At 37.1% G+C, this 21,443-nt stretch overlaps 1 protein-coding gene across 1 annotated transcript in view; it reads right to left on the minus strand.

Annotated features, from left to right (window-relative positions):
- srcin1a (SRC kinase signaling inhibitor 1a) overlaps window positions 1-21,443 on the minus strand; it is a 120,037-nt gene that overhangs the window by 7,268 nt on the left and 91,326 nt on the right. The window contains exons 10-21 of the mRNA XM_055152720.1: window positions 21,231-21,358; window positions 18,680-18,703; window positions 17,560-17,720; window positions 15,463-15,638; window positions 12,622-12,752; window positions 11,799-11,946; window positions 9,943-10,225; window positions 8,778-9,084; window positions 8,026-8,171; window positions 6,649-6,801; window positions 4,578-5,381; window positions 2,225-2,359 (exon numbers count right to left, since the gene is read on the minus strand). Of these exons, the coding sequence (XP_055008695.1) occupies window positions 2,225-2,359; window positions 4,578-5,381; window positions 6,649-6,801; window positions 8,026-8,171; window positions 8,778-9,084; window positions 9,943-10,225; window positions 11,799-11,946; window positions 12,622-12,752; window positions 15,463-15,638; window positions 17,560-17,720; window positions 18,680-18,703; window positions 21,231-21,358 (2,596 nt within the window). The remainder of the gene's footprint in view (window positions 1-2,224; window positions 2,360-4,577; window positions 5,382-6,648; window positions 6,802-8,025; window positions 8,172-8,777; window positions 9,085-9,942; window positions 10,226-11,798; window positions 11,947-12,621; window positions 12,753-15,462; window positions 15,639-17,559; window positions 17,721-18,679; window positions 18,704-21,230; window positions 21,359-21,443) is intronic.

Below are 21,443 nucleotides of genomic sequence, written 5' to 3' on the forward strand. Positions count from 1 at the left end.
TGAGTTACAAAATATTTTTGGCAAAGCAAAGGGCAGATACTTTAGAAGATAAAAAAGTTTTTTAAATAAGTAGTAGAGTTATTAATTTGCTTTGTTTTGTTTTTCTTTGCTATATAATTCCATATATCTTGCTTCATAATACATTTGACATCTTTTCCATATATAAAATGTAGAAATGGGTAAAAATAAACCAACAGAAACATTGACTAAAATGGTGTGTCCGAACTTTTGACTGGTAGTGTACATTTATATTTACATGCCTTTATGTAAGAAGTGCATTTCTATTTAGTGCATTTTTATTACTGTATGTATCTGGTGGCAGGATGTTTAGCAGTGAGTAGTAGCATTAGAATAACAGCAAATTGATTTGTTTTAAAGTTGATAATGATGTATAAAATGAATTAAAGAAATGAAAGTAACAAACAAACAAACACTTTCAACTGGACAGCTATAATTAATTCATTTTTTCACAATTTCATGGATGTTAGCCTATTATAATTAGCGAGCTACAACATTAACTTAATTTAGTTTTAGTAATTGCTCACATTTTGTCCCTAGAGTCAACAACTTACAAAATATATAAAAGTGTATTTTTAGGTAGATGTTTAGTCATCATAATTATTGCTATCTTCAGACACATTTAAACAGCGTTGTTAATTGGCGAGCTAATCCTAACCTGTCTGACACGCGTTTCTCAGTGGGACTCTCTTGCTCTGTGTCTATGGAGGGTTCTTTGATGTATTCCCACAAAACCGCGATAATAAGAAGCTGCATCAGTGTTCTGCATTTTGATTGCACTAATGGTCACCACGTCTTTGAAACATAATTAATCTCAACTAGTTAATCACTTTTTCTGCTGCGTGAGAGCTAAATGTGATTCGAGTATCCCCGGCCATGAGGACAGGGGCTGCACACTTAATCGCAATGGAACTGAAAATGAATTTTAATTGGCACAGTTATTAAATTGCACAGGCTGCAATTATTCAGGTGAAAAAATGCCCACTGTAAAAAAAGTAAAAATCACTGTATGGTCATAATGTAAAACTTGCTTATCCTGTAGTTTAGATCTATACAGACATGTTCTGAAATGCCTTTGTTTTTCATTTGATAATGTATTCTTTCTGTTAAATATACTATGTGTATACAGTATGTATCTGATGTAGTTGGTGGCTGAACCTCCACCAGAAATGTTACATACTGTACCTTTAATATTCTTTTGCCTGTTTAAAATGGACAATGAAAACATAATTTATTCTTTTAAAACATAAATGTCAAATTTTATTGCAATTGTCAAATTTTTCCCCCAAATTTGTGCAACCCTAAATTGGAGCAAAGAGGTTAGTTGGTGTGGCATGGAGAGAGCGCTAAGCAGGTGAGTGATTGTCAAGGCCAATTTAAGCTGGCGGTGGTGTGTAAAATGTAGAGGAGGGGGCACGGTACATTTCACAGGGCAGTCGGAGTCCGCTCAAGCTGAACCTGACGAGCATATGAGCAGGTTTACATTAGATTTCATACTTTGCTTTGAAGCTCTGCAGATGCCCCAAGGGTGACCTGTGCGCCTTGGTTATGAATGGAGTTTTAATACATACTGTATGTCTTATTCAAGATTCAGGCCTCATTTCAAAAGGTTACATACATTTCTACGTTACATTTTTGGGGGAACTGCGCTAACATTAACGTGAACACTCTAAAAACTATTGCTACTACTGCTAGGTACTGATGCCTATAAGTATTAGTTAGGGTGACCAAAAATATAGAAATATTGAGATATCTTGGCTTGGATATCGGTTCCTAGATATTGGTTCAGTTGATATCCCATTTTGGTCTATACATTTGTGTAATAAAATGATTTTACAGGACAATGTTGGCCCAAAACACCTTGTAATTTGTTTCAAAGTTGTTCTGTAGTTACTTTAAATGAACACAGTTTTGTTTTTACTATATGCAGTTCTTGTTCTACTGTAGGCTGATATCGAATATCGGCAGATGGGCCAAAGTATTGACATCATCGATGTCAATACTTGTCAATTTATAAGATGACCTTTTATAAATAAAGAAGGTGCTATTTAGCTTATTTGACTGGTTGCCCAGTCTCTTTGGGTGTGTATTGGTTCGGTCCTGGTTTAAGCCCAGTTTGCATATCACAGAATATCATGTGATATATATTGATTATTACATGTATAATTCAGTGATGTTTCCACAGTGTAATAGTCTGACACTGTACCTGCTGCTGTCCTGGGACCTTCTGGCTCTCCTCTCGTTTGCCGCTCTTGTTCTTCTCTGTGCTGTTCTGCTGCAGATGTTTCAGTTTGGACGTCGCTGAGGAGTGAGTGACTTTAGCGCTGGTGCCGTTAGCTCCCTGAGGAAAAATAGACATGACACAAAATGAATTACGACAATGGACAATGCACACACGCATTTCATCTACACACTCAGTGCAGTTCAAAACAGCAGGCAGCTTGTCTCTTGAGATCATAGCTTTAAGTTATAAAATTACATTTTATATATAATGAGGGTGCTATTTAGCTTGTTTCACTGGTCACCCAGTCTCTTTTGTGTCCTGGTTTGGTCTGCTGTGATGAAGAGCAAGTAAAAGTATTGGAGCAGACTTTAGATAATGGAGAAAAAAAGGCTATTTAAGGTCATTTTTAAGTATAATTAATGATAAAAAAGTCTGTTTTGTTAATCTTAATGGAATAATTATTGAAAGTCAAATTTATTTATGTATTTATTTATTGCTTTAATGAAGTTTATTTTTATTTTATTTTTTTTTTAAATAAAATTGAATAATAAATCATTATTGCAGATTCATTTTGCCAAATCATTCAATGCTATGGAGCAACATAATAACATTTGTACGAAGTATATTATTGTTACATATTTTAGATACTTAACTCCTCTAATATAGGTTTTCTGTGTAGTCATTTTTTATTGTATTTTGTATTTGTATTGTAACTACATAATAATAATTTGCCAGTTATCCTGGATTGGGACTGGCACAACAAGTACATCCATAGAAGTTATTACAAAATTTTAAACTCATAATTTTACACCTCCAAAGTTCAAAGCAAAAGCACAAATTTGCATATTACACTAAAAATCTTAAATGATTCTGTCTGAGTACTAAAGTTCACCTCATCAAAGTTTAATAAATTTGGTTTAATAAAATGTAAGAGAAAAAAACGATGACCGGAGTTGAAATTTGAGTGATGAAATAATGTGTGAATACTTTGTAATCCTCAACCAGTGCCCATAGGAATTCAGTCTTTTTGTACATCACAGGGCCCTGAACTCACCATGAAGGGCTAACTGTCAAATGCTACTGCCCAGAGAGGAAGGCTACAATCAAAGTTACAAGCACTGCTATGTGACAGGAGGCCGGCTTCAGTGGAGTGTCTATGAGCCTTTTGATTAAGATTAATCTTTGTTGTATTGAGTCAAACAGAGGTGAGACTGCAGAATGTCTCTGGAAGTGTGGGTCAATTATCGGTCATTATAGATGAAAGCTGAGTTTAGTTTGCGTAAGGCTAAACCTGAGCTGCCAAATATCAATCAAATTAAAATATTTATATGTACCTTTTTAACTCCACTTTTAAATGTAATCTTAAGTAATGACTAAGATTATGAACTTTCTGCTGGTTCTGGTGCTTGTCTCCATAGAGATGTTCCACAATATGGCATTAAACTTATCTATCAACAGGAAACGTTACGTCAGATTTGTGGAGAGGCAAACCTGATCAACGAAAAAATGTTTGCCAAGTTTTTGTTTTTTTTTAGCAATTAAGCCACCTTTAATAAAAAAAAAAAAGAAAAAAAAAAAAGAAAGATAGTGAAGATTAATGACATACCATTTGTGGAACATTCCTGGCAAAAAAATGACATCTCCATGGAAACAAACCACAAAACTTACTTAGTGCACAGTTATGTCACTAGTTACATTACATTAAGTATTTATAGACCATATTATTACCAAGTCTGTAGCCATATACTTCTTCCATTTTATAAAATATTTTTTATTTTATTAAAAAAATGCTAACATTATGTGCTTCCAGTTTTGCATATTACATACAATTTATACCAGATGCCTTTTCTATGTAATGCACTGAAATACACCAGCTTGTGGCTTGATTTCATAAATGTATTAAAATGCAATCCTATATAATTACAGTGATTTAATCCTATTCAATGTAAACCAGAGATCGACATTTATGAACAAAGAGAGAAATAGCCTGAAGAAATGAGAGATCTTACACCCACAGAGGAATATTGAGAGCCTGCTAAGTGTAACAAAAGGTGAAACGAAGTAGCTTTAACAGAGACAGACCAAACGCCGTGACAGATCAATACAGAACAAATTAACAGCTCAGAGCAGCAGGAGCACAACATCAACACCAGTGACGTGAGGCAAGTCTGTTATCTGTACCCCGCCATATTTTTCATTTCCAATAAAATCTGATACCAAATTAATCAGGGGACAGACACCAGAAAGCTGAGAGGCAGGTCCCATAAGTCACCCATAGATAAGAATAGGAGAGGAGAGAAAGGTCTAGACACAGTAGGCTTGACGTAATATGGACCTGGATTGAAGCTCTGTTCAAAGATGACGGCTTGGGTGGGACGGGGGGCTTCTTGGGCTCAGATGAGGAGCAGGAGGAGGTCTGACCCGGGTTGGTTACAGAGGTGGGGTCTGAGTAAAGCTGGTCTACAGTGGAATGTCCCCCAATTTCAATCAATGTATTCTCCAGCTCACGAATCGTCTCCTCTAAACTATCCAATCGCTTATAAGTCCTCTGGCAGACATCTTGTTTTGGTTTCTTCTGGTTTTCTATCGAAGTAGTTGACTCTTTGTTGCATTTAAGCTGTATCACTCTCTCCCCAGTTTCACCTCCTCTCTTCAGACCCTCAACTAAATTCTCCAGCTGACCCGGAGAGGTTGAAATCTTCATTCTCGGCTTGGGTATTGGTGTAGTTGAAACTAAAAGGTTGTGTAGTCGTCTGTAAGCATCTTTGGCAGTTTGCTCTTTTTGGAAAACCACTAGACATAGGTGCTCACTTAAAATCTCTTGACTATAGAGTTCAGTTGTTTTGGGAGAGATGGTTATAGTGCGCAGGCTAGCTCTTGTAGTCCTTTTTAGCTCCTCTATATCAAGAGAAGAAACCACTCGAATTTCGGCATCTGTCAACAGCACAAGCAGCTGTTTTTCCTCCTTTTCAGGTTTGAAAAAGTCTTCATAGCCAGGGTTTGTGGATGATTGCTTGAATACGGAGTTTTGATACTCAGATGCTTTTGAGTGACTAGCTAAATTGCAGACAGGATCCATTATGGGGATGGGTGAACACTCTGTCAACACAATCTGGGGGACAGCAGACATTCGCCTTCCCTACAAATGAGGAAGTCGAGTTTAAACATAATAGAAATAAAGTTTAATGACACTGTTTACAGCTTAATGCACAAACAAAATGGCATCTCGTAAACATAAAAATAACAGTGAACTCACAGCAAGAGTGGAAGGCAGAACAATCAGCGCAACAGCCCTTCATTTCTGCTCAGTATAATAGCTTTATATGAAATGTGTGTACAAAAACAATATCCAATGGTAATTAGTTTGTTTTGAGAAAAATTCTTTATTTCAAAACGCAGTGAAGCGGTGTCCAACTGCTTTTATACATTGCCTTTTAGCATATACAGTATAATTAATGTTGTGTTGATGCTGTGGCTAATAATACAGTTAAATAGGCTGCTAATGAGGAATCTCCCATTTAAGTTATAAATACTGAAGTGTTATATACTAAATACTAAAGGGAATCATAACACTAGAATAATTAGTTGCACAAAGTAAGTGAGAGAGTGGCATTTTTAGATCTACCATTGTTATTTGAATTTCCTTCGGGATCAATAAAGTATCTATCTATCTGCATGTATTTGTTATGTACTATTATTATTGTGGTCCAGTTAACTGTGCTCTATAAATAAGCTTAATTTGAAAGTAAGAAAGAAAATACTGACAAATTAAAACATGTAAAAGACTTTGCAATATAATAAGCAATGTAAAGCAGTTTTACCTGGGAGTTAAAAAAGCTATTTTAATTTTAAACAATTTGCTTCCTGTTTATGTAAAACTGCTTCGTTCACGTTAAAAGGCAAATAACAAGAGATGAAGCAGTTAAAGCCCACAGCACTCAGGGATATTTTACCTCTGTCCTCACATTCTGACTCAGGTCTGGGCTGCTGCTGTTTAAACTAAAGGTCAGTGAATGGGGAGGGCATAACCTCACTGGAATTCTCTCAAAAAGCTGTTGAAGACAAAAGGGTGATAATTGAACAAACAAAACTCACAAAATTATCAAATCTACTCTGTTCTCTTCAAACGTCCAGTCTCCTCTGTGGGTCCATCTGTTTGACTGTGATCTGTGAGCCCTGTGTGCTGATGTGTGCCACTGAACATTGTCTGATCTTTGGGGTTTCCCAGTGTTAAAGGCAGGGGGCGGCATATGGCACCCGCTGCTCCAACATGTGGTAAGGATAGAGAGATTGACGCGAAGCCAGAGGCAGATTGCAAACGTATCATACATAATAAAAGAGTTCATTTTCTCACTCATTAAACACTGGTCCATTGAGATTATAGTGCATAGCTTGTTTTACTGTACCTCTAATTCAGCAGCAGTTTTGTCCTCTTCTCGCTCCTCTCTCTCTCCAGAGGCCAGGGTGGGGGGAGTGGAGGCAGGGCGGGGGTTTTCTGACGCGGTCCTCCTCAGTTTTATATGAGGCTTTGGTCCATCGTTCTCCTCAGACTCTGACTTCTAACAAGACAGTGACAACCCAATTTCAGTATCAAGACTGTAGGCTTTCTTTATCCAATGCTATTCCATTAACTAAAATTAAACTTCACTACACATTATGTCTTGCTGTAAGCATAATTCAAGCAAACCAAATACAGAGATGGGTATGTATTTCTTAACTGAGCATTTTTCAGGTGTCACACTTTTACTTCTACTAATATATTTTACAAGGTAACAGTTCATTTTCACTCTTAATTAAGTACTATAATTTCTTTCTGAAACGATGCTCCTACGTTGCCTGTTCTACACTAATCAAATTCTTATACAAGATACTGAAATAGCTATCTAATAATACATCATAAGCAAAACACAAACTGTTCAAAATACAGCTGTCAATTTTCCATGTAATTTTGATAATCACAGATAACCGTGATTTTTACTTTTTGGCTTCTCTTCACTCTACTGGTAGATAGAGACATGTACATGTGATAAAAGTTGTGACTGCATGCTAGAGAAGAAAAGAAAAAAACAGATCTGCACCACAGCTTTTTGGAGATCCCAATTTTGTAATTATTTTAATAGCACCACAAAGTGAAGATTCGGGGTCAAGCCCTTCTTCAGAGATGTTTATTATAATGAAATAAAAAGGGAGCTCCAAAGAAAGGCAGTGCAGATCTGTTTTGCTTTTTTTTTTTTTTTTTCTACTCTTAACTCTACTCAACTCTGCCTAATTACAATTGTTTCTATGTCAAAAAACTATGAACAGTTTAAATACAGAAATCATTAAAACATTAGATTATAACATCCACGTAAAAAGTGCCTGTAAGCAAAAAACAAACAAACAAACAAAAAAAAACCTGCTAACTGGACCTATTACGATAACTGATTTGCTGCAGTAAATATAGATGATAAACGTTAACACTGAAACCAAACCTTTAAGCAAATTTAAATCACAAAAACAATTTTAAGTGTACAATAAAATAAAAAATAGCAAAATGCAAAACGTAAGTAGTTTGTTTATATCTATGAGTGATAGAAGTAATAATTCAACCTTTTACAGCTCAAATATTATTATAGTACTGAAAAATAACCAAAAATGTCCCAGTAGTACAAAGAAAAAACACCCACAATAAATACTGACCCCCAAAAATGGTTGAATGATAAGTCAATATACGGTAGTATTTATCGTAACAGGTCCACTGTTAACAGGCACAACACAAATACAGTACAATCAATATTTCTCACCTTTATAGGTTTTCCAGGGACTAGGGGCTCTCCACTCCGGCTGGTCAGTCCTGGAGATGGAGACGAGGGAAAGCTGCGCCTGGGTGGGGGAGGAGGGGGCGACTTGGATGGTTTTTCTGTGCGATATCGAGGCACTGACAACTCATCTGAGGAATAGAAATGGATTTGATTTTAGACAAACTGATTTAGATAACAGACGGCAAGAATTCAAGCTTTCATTTTGCAGTTTTAGCACAAGAAAACTTGAAACAGAAGTGATTAAAATGTACAATTATTCATGAACAGTTTCTTGTAGGGCTAAACATTTCGGGAAAAAGATGTAATTGCAAATACTTTCCATCAAGTATTGCAACTGTGATTTTATTTATAGCTTCTAAAGTTTCAAAATAGATGACACAAACATGAACTGCTAAACCAATTCAACAACCCCATGCATTTACGCACACTAAAACAGGATATTTTGTTTGCAGAGGAAAAAAACGTTGCTTAAAGGTGCACTGTGTGACCTTTTTGGTGGAGGGTCTGTCACCAGCCACTTTCCATTGAGATGTTGCCTGGAATGTATGGCAAAACACTTCTTTATCTCTACAGTCGACAGGTGACACCAAAGTGCCAAGTTATGTGTCAGTTTTTAAATCAATAAACACCCACGTTATTGAGTAATTGCAAGATGGATATGTTTAAAGCCATACCAAGACATTCCAAAACAAAGCAACATCATTTCTTCTTCTTCACCATTTCCATTGTCTCACCTGAGCCACGCCTGGAGCCTCCCTCTCTGCCGGCGAGCTTGTGCTGGGGTTTGCTTGTGCGGTGCTCTGGGGTGGCTGCTCCTGACTGTGGAGTCTGGGGGTTGTGGGGGCTCTGGGGGTTATGGGGGGTCTGTGAGTTTGGCGCGGGGCTGTTGGTGGAGGGTTTGCTCTGTTTAGCAGCCAGACAGTCTAGGTCTGGGATGGCCTTCATGAGCTCAGCCTGTGTCTCCTCCAGCAGACGATTGATGTCCTGTGCGCTGTACTGGGTCAAACTGGCTCTCTTCTCCTCCCAGTCACGCTCTGCAGCCTGAAGATAAGAAACAAGGGAGTTTTATTTAGAAACACTCAGTAATAAAATAATTCATTAATCAAAGAAGACTTTTATTTCTAACAGTTGAGTAACCAAAAGTATTAATTTGTGCAGTAGACAAAGAGTAAAAACTTGACCAAAAGTGAAGTTTGTTGCATATTTGTCTGTCACCTTAAATCGTCTCCCTTTCTTACTGGACGTAACAGTGGAAGCCCTTCACAAAAACTGCAATAAGCAATTATCGTATGGAAAGCAGGTAATACGGGCCCACCAAAATTATTTGTACTCACAACCCAGACTTTTGTACTACTCTCCTGCATCTACATAATCAAAATTCATTGTGAGAGCACAGGTAAATAATGGACAAAACAGAAAAAAAACTAAACTAAACATGTACTAGAACATTCAAGGCTTATCTCTCGTATTTGTTTATCTTGCTTTGTATTCTCAGATGTTCAAATCAAGCGTTTAGACGGTTGATATATAAAATTATGATGCTCATTGAATTTAAAAAAATGCCATAAATGTATGGTAAATGGTCACATTTTTCTATAGCGCTTTTCCACCTTCGAGGCACTCAAAGCGCTTTACAACAAGGAACCACTCACCCATTCACACACCAGTGTACGCAGACACTGTGGGCAAGGTGGGTTAAGTGTCTTGCCCAAGGCATTCATCTGTGGGAGCTGGAATCACACCAGCCAACCTGTGGGTCAGTGGATCTGACCGCTCAACCTATGATGTTTTTGTCGAGAGCTGGAATCGAACCGCCAACCTTCATCAGTGGGAGAATGCTCTACCAACTGAGCTACTGCCGCCCAATGTATGATGAGATAAACACATATTTTTCCATACCAGTCGGACTTCCACAGACAGAGCCTTGTCGGCAGCAGCCCGGCGTTCCAGCTCCTCCAAGGCCTTCCCCTTGTGGCCGATGGGGGGGTGATTGTCTTTGACAGAGGAGCGGCTCAGACTGGAGGCAGGGCTCCAGTTGGACAGGCTGTTTCCTCCGCTCAGGTCTGTGATGTGTAGAGGAGGACTGGTGGGGAGGTCGAAGTCAGAAAATTTACGCAAATCCTCATTGTGCTTTGGATTGGAGAAGTCTTCTGGCTTTTTCCACACCCCGTCTTTCGCTTGTCTGAGAAGGAATACAAATATATTTTTAAATGCAGACTCTTTGTTTTTTATTTGTGCTATTAATACTTTGCAGCTGACAACATTCTCTCTAGACTTAATCTGATCTTTGTTTTAACAAGTCTCTCACACATAAAATTACAGTCTCAAGTTAGCTAGGATTAGCCAACACTTTTTCACTTAATCACTCTCACCTTTTTGTTTTTAAAGATTCTTGAAAATGTGTCTTTTAATCAATTTTGTATTTTTTCTTGAGTTTTTCACACGATCTTAGAAATTTTTTGTCTGTGTTTGTTTATATGTGCATGGTAACTGCTGAACATCCTGCCAATAGAGATACATGTAGAACACCCCCAGCCTAATGTCAATGCAATGCAGTAAAGTATAACATTCTTTTATTAGTATTATAATTCAGCTTTCAGTACTATTCTATTGGTTGTGTGATAGCTTTTTTAATCATTTTTGAGCTACTGTGCTCAAGTGATTTCCCTTGTGGAGTAATAAAGTTGATCTATGGCTATATAAATACATTTGTAAATTATTAGATAGCAATAAACTGTTACACAAAATGCCCATATAATTTTAAATACACTTTAAATACAGCATTGAGACCAGCTTTAAATAACTTATCTGAAGAGTCCACTAAATATAAAGATCTATTATAAAAAATGTATGTGTGAAATGTGTATGCATTTGATTTCTTCAGCTTTTAAATATCTCTGTGCTTATTCCAAGGCTAGAACTCAGCAAAGGTTTAATTCCTGGAAATCCCCGAGACTTATTACTACAATAGTCAACTTTCTTTGGTCCAGGCCTTGCCTATTCAGCACATTTATAGAAAAATCCATATACTTTTGCTGACTCACTTAAATAAGTAAAGTACAGCCATGCTAACTTTGGGACAGATACAAATAGACTATGTCCCATTATCACACAATATAGCCTGTGATGAGTTGTTGGACATTTCTACTGAGTGTCAATTACATAATTCACAAACCTAGCATCATATTAAGAAAACTGACGGGTCAAATTGATGTTGGCAGGAAGCAGAAAAAACGGCCATCCTGATTTATCCTACATATATATGGTGATAATGACATTAATTTGAATAAAAACACATATTATGGTGTCAACAAGTAAAGAAGCAATGTATTGAAAATAGTTACAACTCACTTCAAGTCATTCAATCTCAAATATAACAAGTGTCATGTATTTGAAAAACCATGTGGGTGCTCCTCCAAAGATTTTTACCGCACAAAATGAGGTTACAATAAAAAATTCCCCTTTAAGTTTTATAAATCATTACAGGGGCTAACTACAGTTAATTAAATGAACATGTTAAGTGAGCACCCCCATTAGAACTTAGAACTTAGCAACCCCATAGTGTAGTCACTAATAGAAATGACCAGGTTCAATATTTGTGAATTTACCTTTTTGAAATTTCAGGACAAAGTACAATGTAATCAATAATAAAATCTGCCACCAACTGAAATACTAAGTCAGAGTAATTATAGTCCAGTTAATCTAATGGAGAATGGTACACAAATACTGAATGATCTGGGTAAGCTTAGGCGTACTTGCGCATGGTGTTGAGGGTGTCGGTAATTGTCTTGCAGCGTTTTAACAAAGCGTCAAGTCGATGCGGCTCCTCTTTGAGAAACTTGACAGCCTCCACTTCCACCCTGAGGACAACTCGCATTTTACTCTGAAGGCCCGGGAACTGATCTGGAACACAGGGTAGAATACATATGAGGATGATTTTTTTATATGTTCTTTTGGGAGTTTCCTCTGCTGGTGTCAGCACAAAAAAAAATCTGCCTTTACTGTATAGTTATATGAATCAGTATTTGAGGAATTTACATAGAAATACACTATTTACAACAATACTTACAGTATATGCAACTTATTTTGGATATATAATTAGAACATAGACTAAATAACCTTGTTTTGTAACTGAAAAGTAAATATTAATGTCTTTTGTTGTGCGGTAGTGGATTTGAAAATTAAAGTTACAGGTCAGATCTGTGGAGAGCCAAACCCACTCACAGAAATTAATAAACACAAGATTGACATGTTTAATGCCACAGAGAGGAACATTCCAGGCAAAGCAATAACATTTTCCTGGAGACAAACAGGTGGTGGATCCCTAACCAGAACTAATGCAAATATATAATATAATTAAGACCCTAATACAACATTATAACTCTATACACAAAATGCTCAATGTTTTTCACTTATTTGAGGCTAGTCAATTGGTTAGTAATTAGGAGGCTAATATGAGCAGTTTTGGGCGAAAACACTGGCATTGGTGATGAGTAACTTGTGTGTTTTAACATGTTGCTAGAAAAAAGCTCAGTGTTTTTGCCACTCAATGATTCATGAGGCAGAGGCGTGACTCACTCTTCAGATCCGTGAGTGTTTCTCCCAGTTTTCTCAAAACAGCGGCCTTCTCCTCCAGCTCCTGCACCGTCACCAGCTTGTGGTTGACAGACGAGTCCTTTTGGATCTCCTCCACAGACTTCTCCAGATCACTGATAACAAGCAAAAACAACAACATCTGAGTGTGAATACAGGTAGTAATTATTTTAAGTTTTTGTTTGGGACTCGGGTTGGAAAAAGTATTAGGTTTAGAATGTTCTTGAGCTTTAACAGAACTACAATCTATCTGCAATTATTAGAATATCATGAAAAATGTTCTTCTATATCTCATGAGTCTATATAATATATGGATTTTACTTTCTGAAATGAGTGACAAATACTGGAGACAGTAGTAACATAAACAGTACTATTATTTTGCGTTGAAATAAATCTTTTTACCTATCTACAGTTTGTAACTAGATGTCTCTTATTAAATACCCCTAAAGGTGCACTATGCAACTTTCCTGTAGGAGGGTCTGCCACCTGTATGTCTCCATGGAGATGTTATGACTTAGCCTGTAGTGTTCAACATTATACCTGAATTCTTACTGTGAGAAGGGTCACCTCTTCACAGATATGACATGTAACTTGCACTATTGCCACTGTTTGCTTATTTCCATATGAGTATAAGTTTAGTGCCTTCCAATAACGTGGGACATTTCAGGCAAAGCAATAACATCTCCATGGAGACAAGTAGGTGCCAGGCCCTCTACTCTAAAGTGACATAGTGCACCTTTAATAAGCTTCGGAAAAAATGAACATATTTTATTATATCTGCTATATCAAAAGAGCTGTTGACAACACTATTTGGGTGCAGTTATATGATCAGTAAAAATATGATAACCAGAATAATTGGATAACCCAATAATCATATCTGATTTTGGGTGTGTGTTTAGATGTCCATAGGAAATGTGATCCTCAAAAGCACCTGGTGACATGTGTCAGTTAATCCATGGAAGAGTTCAGTGTTTCCTCTTTGTTTTAGATGACACTACGGTGACACAGGAAATCATTTTGTTAGTATGTCACTTATCATTGCCTCTACAAATTTAGATTTTGAACGATTAAAGATTAAAAACAGTTACTACTATACATTTATAATAATACATCAAGCAGTCATTTTTAAAACCAATTTGTTGCTCAGTTTCTTTGTTTTTCCTTGCCTTCTATGGAGGCAAACATCAGACTATGGGGGGCCACTGTAGTTTGCTCTAGTAATGGAAAACACTGCAAGTTACAATTAATCTTACAATTATTAATTAAACATTATCAGTCTTTAACCTTTTGTCTTTCATTTTTGTTTTTACATTATTTTGCCCTTTTTGTCTTTGTCAAACTTGCAGAGGTGTTTACATTACATTTTAATTATCTGATAACTCCTAAAATTGGATAATGATTTCTGAAGTTGTCATAGCCAGTGAAGCAATGTAACAAATTAAAATAATTGTCAGAAAATGTTTTGAAATCTCTACAAATGTACTTTGTCGAAATTGTTATTTTACCATTATAAGTTTTAATATTTGCTCTGGATTGAACTACTGGCCTCAAGCTTGTGGCAAACTAAAATAATTATTAATTTCAGAAAATAATAGGTGTATAAATAAGTACTATGTCAAATGAGTGACTTCTTGTTTGGTAATAATGACATGTTTCAGAATCTGTTTGGGATTTGGCTACTGGCTTCAAAATAGAGCTAAAAAGAAACTAAAATAACTTTCAGGAAAATGATATGAAATCTATAAATATTTAACTGTTCAACTCTGAAAAGCAATATGCAGTAGAATAAATCAGCCTGAAGTTATGCGACAAATTTAACTTCTATGTATAATTAACCAGAATAAATTGTCCATTAGGCAGGCTGGATTACTGACATTGATTATCAGAGATCACAGAGTTGTTCAGTCAATTAGCGCAATCAAGATGCCACTCAAAGTTAGACACACAGACTGGAGCTGCAGGAACTCAGGATCATTACAGCCGATTCACATGAAGCAGAATCAACTTATCTGAATATTAAATCTCGAGGTACATCGCTGATCTGCAGTCACTTCAATTAGCGGCGGAGCTGTCTGCTGCAGCAAATCTTAATGAGCATCGCACCCGATCGTGATATAATTATAGGGACCATTTCATACTCTCATAACATCGCCTTTTGAGACCTATAATTATTAAAGGTATATATATAGAGCAATTACGTAATGTATGATACTAATGGTTAAAGCTGCTACTGCTGCTGCTGCTGCCTGTCTCTCACTGTACAGATCCGTAGTGTTCTATGCAACAAATTTACTTCATTTTTCATTTCCTTTCACCATGCCGCCAAACCCTAAGATTTGATGTGGGGCATGTTATTATTACATAAATTTAGCATTTTATACATGGAGCTTTCTGTACATGTGGCAACAAGAGAGATGAATACTAAGTCTATCACACTATCTAATAACAGTGTGTCAGTATAAAATGTCTCTTATTAAATTCTCTTAAAGGTGCACTAAGCAACCTGCTCGTCTCCATGGAGATGTTATTACCTACCCTGGAGTGTGTATGCGAGGACGGACTCGGACTAAAAAACAGCCCTGGAATTTTCCCAGACAAATCGGCCTACCTATTAATTGTCTCCATATGGAATATAATAATTTTGTGCCTTTGAATAATGTGGGGCATTTCTGGCAAAGCAGCATCTCCATGGTGACAAGCAGGTGCTAGACCCTTTACTTGAAAAGTGACATAGTGCATCTAATAAGCCCTGAGAAACATACATAAGATTCTGTGCACACTGTAACATTGCATCACTGTACAGCCGTACAGCTTTCTGATACTGACTGGAGTTGCTGAATAATGAGCTCCTCTTCATTCAAATATTTGAGTCTCTCCTCTTCCACCAGGAGACGCTGTCTCTGCAAGGGGTCTTCCTGTTTCCTGAGGGCATCAGCCACGCGGACATTCAGCTCTGTCTCCGTTCGCTTCAGCAAAGTCCGGATCGAGTCCTGGTTCTCAAGCTGCACACAAAGTACAACCCTTTCATTAAAATATCTGTTTTCTTCTAACGTTTGGTAATAAACAAAATCCATTATGCCTCAGGGGAATAGTTAACTCTTTACTGCAGCTGAACACTTAAGTGAAGACAAACTGTTCTTGTAATAGCCACATTTATGAGGACAGTTTGATGGAATCAGTTAAACGTCCTTCTATCTACAGTAATGAATTATGAAAGTACATTTTATCATCACCTGGTCAAGTTTGAATTGTGCATAACCTTTATATTTAATACCTGGTACACAGTGCAGCAGGTGTTTACTGTTTAAGCTAATGTGAGAAAGAGCCATGAACTTTCCACCCGCTCACTTTAATGAATGATATATGTGATCCTATTATTCTGTGTGTGAAATAAAACTCTTTCAAATAATAATAGACTCCATAAAAAATAAATAATTAATTGCTCCAGGATAAACAAGCATCTCAACAATGCAACAAAGGGCTGTTTCTAACAAAGCACTTACCTGCGTGTGTAGATGCAACAAGGCAAATACAACACACTACATATAGCTAGCAAAGTTTATGATAGCCAATCAAAATGACATTTACTTTTAAATATTTCACATGTCTAATTTTCCACCAATTTGGCCATTGTGCAAGAAGCCAGCCCTATTGCTCTGTATTATTCATGAGGCACATGTAATATTTAAACCATTGGCCACTGCCAGGGGCAACTGGATGGGTTCAGGTGCCGGGGTCACCCCTGGGCAAAAAGAGAAGCATCATCTCTCTGCAGCTCCAGTGCAGCAGTTTGTGCTGCTACTCAGTCTTTTCTGAGTAAAACTGCTTCCTGTCACATTACATTTACAACTATATTTTTTGTGAGACACATTTTTTAACTCCTGGGAAAGAACTGTGGTATCATTGCTGCTTGTTTTATTAAAAACAAGTCCGCCATTGCAGACTATTCTTCATATGTTTAATGGAGGCATATGAGGTGATTCTCAGTTCATTAAAAATCCTCAAAAGAAAGTCCCCAATGTGTCACAGTGCAAACCTGCAGGCATTACACCACATTCAATGCTCAGGATCAATGACTATAAACATCAAAGCTCTGTTAGAAAATGCCATTATAGATACTCAGTAACGATTGCACCAGTCTGAACACAGTTTAATCGGGTTTATTTGGTCAACAGCCCTCACCAGCTGACTCATGGGAGAATTTTTCTCTATTCATTAAATTGCCATATTTAGCCACCTTCCGCCAATCTACCACAGAAATAAAACAGTTTAAATCAATGCCAGTTTGAATGACGTCAGTATAATAATAAAACAAAATAATAATAATAATAATAATAATAATAATATGTCTGATTCCAGATTTCCTGTTGCTCAGCATACGCACAGTTGGATAACCCTGGAGCTAAGCCTTCCTCTTGTTTTTGTGTAAAATTAAACACATTTATATCCCACACAGCCCCCTCATGTCAGAAAATGGCAAAGACAAAGCTTTTTTTCTTTTAATAACATGATGTCCACCTATAAAAAAACATGTTCTGAAATGCATGTGATTCATCAGTCCATATTTTCAAACATATGGTAATGTTCCTTGAAGTGTTTACAATGTGCAGGAATCTACTTTTTAAAGGTCCTATATTACACAAAACTGATTCTTCTACACTCTAAACCACGTTTAAGTGTTGTAACCTCATCAAAAACATACCTGGAGTTGTGTTTTCTTTCATTCTTTCCCATTTGAGGGAAGAACTGAGCCTAAATGTACAAGGTTTGTGTGAATGAAACCAATCACAACACCAGGTATGTTTTGAATGAGGAAACAGCATTATAACATAGATCAGAAAATTGCCTAATAAGGGCCTTTTAAACAAATTTTCTTTCCCAAATCACACAGCTCTAATTTCTGGGACAACTGTCTTTATGTACCTGCATTTTGCGTAGCTGGGAAAGCTGTTTGCGCAGGTCTGTGGCGTTCTGCTGTAGCCCATGGAGGTGCAGCTTCATCTGCAGTCGTCCCACACTGTTCACGTGAAGGGTATTTGTCGGAGGAGGGGGCATCAGAGCCAGAGGAGCAGAGGGCGTGTGAGCTGTCAATCACAAAGCACGCAATTTAAGAGCTGTTTGAGCAGTAATAGAGAAATGTATTGCTTGCGTACTTGTTTTATGCTGTGTGGTTTGGTCAAATTGGCAAATAAATACTGATGTGCACATAACATTGCTGAATAAGCTAGAACACACTGTGAAAGCAAGATACAGCCATACTCGCAAAACTCTTATAGAATCTCATGCTATTAGTACACAATAGATAAGTTAAATTACATCATTTAGTAAAGACACACAAGGGAAAGTCCATGCTGCTATCTTTGCCAAGCGTTTTGTGAGTATGGCTAATAAGTCCAAATAAGTTTAAAATGTACTTACCTTCTACATTAAAGGTGCACTGTGCAACTTCTCTGGTGGAGGGTCCGCTACTTACTTGTATCCATGGAGATTATTATTATTGCTTTGCTTGGAATGTTCCATGGTATGACATTAAATATATCCATCTCACATTTATTCATTTCTATTGTTCAAACACAATACAATAATTCCTTCTGTGAATAGGGGCGACTCTCCACAGATCTGAATTATAATGTAGCGAAGTGCTGTAACCTGCTTGTCTCTCTTGTAATAGATAGGTTAAGTCTTTACTGTGGAACATTCTAGGCAAAGCAATAACACTTCCATGGATGCAAGCAGGTGGCGGACCCACAACTAGAATGTTACATAGTACGCCTTTAATGTTTACATAAAAACACAAATTTGGGCAGGGTCAATTAGTAACAAAACCACCCTCAGAATGTCCCCAAAATTACTGTATCACCAAATTGAATAGAGTAAAAGGGGAATTGATTAAAAAAGGGAGGGTTTGCTCTGCAGGTAGAGGACAATAGGAGAGACAAGACCAGATGCCAGCCAAACCACACACCCAGAGAAAAGGGCAGGAGCCATGGGAGAAGGCCTAAGGGAGGAAATTAAACGGGTGATAGGACATGAAGATGACAACTACCTTTGCGCTTATGTCGTCCAGCTGGAATATAGAAAAAGATTTAGCCAGTTACCATGAAATGTACTAGTATAGCTTTAGGTAGTGTGTTAAGTTGGCACAATACTTGCAATAAAATGTTGGTCCCAAAAATTATTAACAACCAGAAGTAACTTTGAATTCTCCAAGGTTTAAATATCAGTGGGCTACTGAATGTCATTCTAATGATTTAAATTTGAATTAGTTGGGATGAAATACATTTGATAAATTACTTACTTATATTTTACTATGCTTAATGGACTGCAACTTAAATGTGCTCTATGTGGGGAGTCTACAACCTGCTGGTTTCCATGGAGATGTTATCGTTTTACCTGAAATGTTCCAGTTTACTTTATTTGCACAGATCTGCTGCTCCACAGATCTGTCCTGTAACTTGATCTGGTGGCGTCATCTACTAAATCTAGGATAAAGGTGCACTGTGTAACTTTTCTGATGAAGGGTTTGCCACCTGCTTGTCTCCATGGAGATAATACTGTTTTGCCTTGATTACTCCACATATGGAAATACACTTGGAGACAGGTTAATGGTCAGATCTATTGAGTTGCTAAGCCTGCACATGGTAAGAATTTGTGTTTTTTAAGGTATTTTTGAGCTATAAAACACCTGTAATTGAACAAATGCAGAGGGAGATATGTTTAATGCCCTACTATGTAACATTCTAGATAAAGAAATAACATCTCCATGGAGACAAGCAAGCAGCTGACCCTCCACCTTAGAAGTTACATAGTGCTCCTTTAATGCCTTACTGTGGAACTTTCCAAGCAAAGCAATAACATCTCCACTGAAACAAGTAAGTGGCGGATACTCTACCAGAAAATGTACATTGCAACAGTAAACACTTTAAATTTAAATTGCTTTCTTTTCAAAGACCATCCCAAAGTAAGCGAATAGATAAGGTGGGAAAGCCTTTAGTTTCTGTAACTGATTTAAATAGTTAGGTCAGGTGCTTAATCTAACCTAATCCTGAAGCAGCCTGATGCCGTAGAGTTTTATTGAGCGACTAATCTCCACTAAGTCAAGAAAAAGCAGAAAATCTGGTGAAAGTGCACTGCGGTTGTCAGTGTAATTATCAAATGGCAGAAAATAACTATCGAAAGTGGAGTGTTGGCTGGTTTCCTAGTAACCTGCTCCCAACAGAGAAAAAGTCTCAAGAGAAACATCAATAAAACCCAAACTGTGGATTTAAAAGGCCTGAAACAACAAGGGTTTGCGTTAATTAATGGGTTTAAGGGGCAATGGGAAGTTGAGTCGATAACAGTTATTTACACCATTGTCTGGAAGCTGGAATTAACTCCATTTGATCAGGCTCAGGCTCAGGTTGACAAAGTAAAAAAGGTTAATTCCTTCAATAAACTAATTTCACATTTATAGTAGTTAAGTATAAAAAAACACAACAAAGATTCAAAAGAGAAAACGGTTATCTTCCCTCCCACAGTCCAAATGTATTTAATAAATTTAATTTTAATTTTTAAATTTAATTTTAATACATTTTTATATGTTTCAAGTGTAAAAGCAAGAAAATTGTAATTTTACTCTGTATATTGGAATGTGCAATGTGCATTTTTCAATAAAAAGTCAATCTGAAAAAAAAATAAATAAAAAAATGTCTGTGACTGGTAAGGACTTCACATGTACAACTCAACCTTTAATTTATAATACCAGTATGTATGAGTGTATTGGTATTTGGTAGGAAATGACTAGCCTATATTTGTACCAAACTATAAAAAAAACAAAAACTCTTCAGACTAAGAGCCTTGTGCACTATAACAATAACAATAAACTGAACCACACAGCCAACGTGCTTTTCTGTGCCCATTACCCTTGGCGTAATTAGCAGAACCATGACCAGTAAAGCGAATGGCTTCACTGTAAACGGAGCGGAGTTTAACTAGTGTCACTGCATTAAAACTCACATAACTGGTTGACATCGATTGCCTTTTGCTCATAGACTGTATAAAGAAGTGGACTAAGTGAGTGTGTTCAGCTCCAGTTAAATGTGGCTCACTGAAGCTAGCAGTTACAGGGGCAAATCTGGAGCTGAGTTCCATATTAGGAAAAGGAATTTATTTACAAATAGTGAAATAAAAACACCGGGATGTAGAGTGGGGTAGTACGAACATTTTAAAACCAAAAGAGAGGCTCACAGCGGCAGTTACAAAAAGTATTACTATATTTCTGTATTTTATTTTTACTTGTACACATACTTTTATACAATTATGCCTTTTTTGACACCAGTCTCTCGCAATTTTTGCTACTTATTTTGAATTTATTATGACCATTTATTGTTGCCCTGTGTTTTTATAATATGTTGTGAGCTACAAATAATTTCCCTTGTGGATAAAGTTTGTTTAAGTCTACCTGAGGGGAGACAATTTTTCAATGTAAAGTCAATTAAAGCCAGAGTTGATGGAGTCAGAAGCGCCCCCATGCTCACTTCCTATTTTGACCAAGGCGGCTAGTAGGTTAGCTATGTCCATTTATAACATATCTATGGTTTCGCTACAGTACTCACTTCCTGTAGCGGAGCCGTCGCTGTTGGTTTCGGTCTTCTCGCTGGAAGAGAAAGGTAATGTCCGTGAGAAGTCCGTCCCTTGGTCCGGAGGGCAGCCCGCCATCATGCAGAGACGCAGCAGGCCGCACCTGAGGATCAGCGGGCACAGGGCAAGGCAATTACAGTGCTAACGCTAACAGCACTATATCATAAATAATATAAGCTTATCTTATA

The sequence above is a fragment of the Boleophthalmus pectinirostris genome, unplaced genomic scaffold, assembly GCF_026225935.1.
Source record: "Boleophthalmus pectinirostris isolate CB_2022bp ecotype Guang Dong unplaced genomic scaffold, ASM2622593v1 HiC_scaffold_17, whole genome shotgun sequence".
Lineage (NCBI taxonomy): Eukaryota > Metazoa > Chordata > Actinopteri > Gobiiformes > Gobiidae > Boleophthalmus > Boleophthalmus pectinirostris.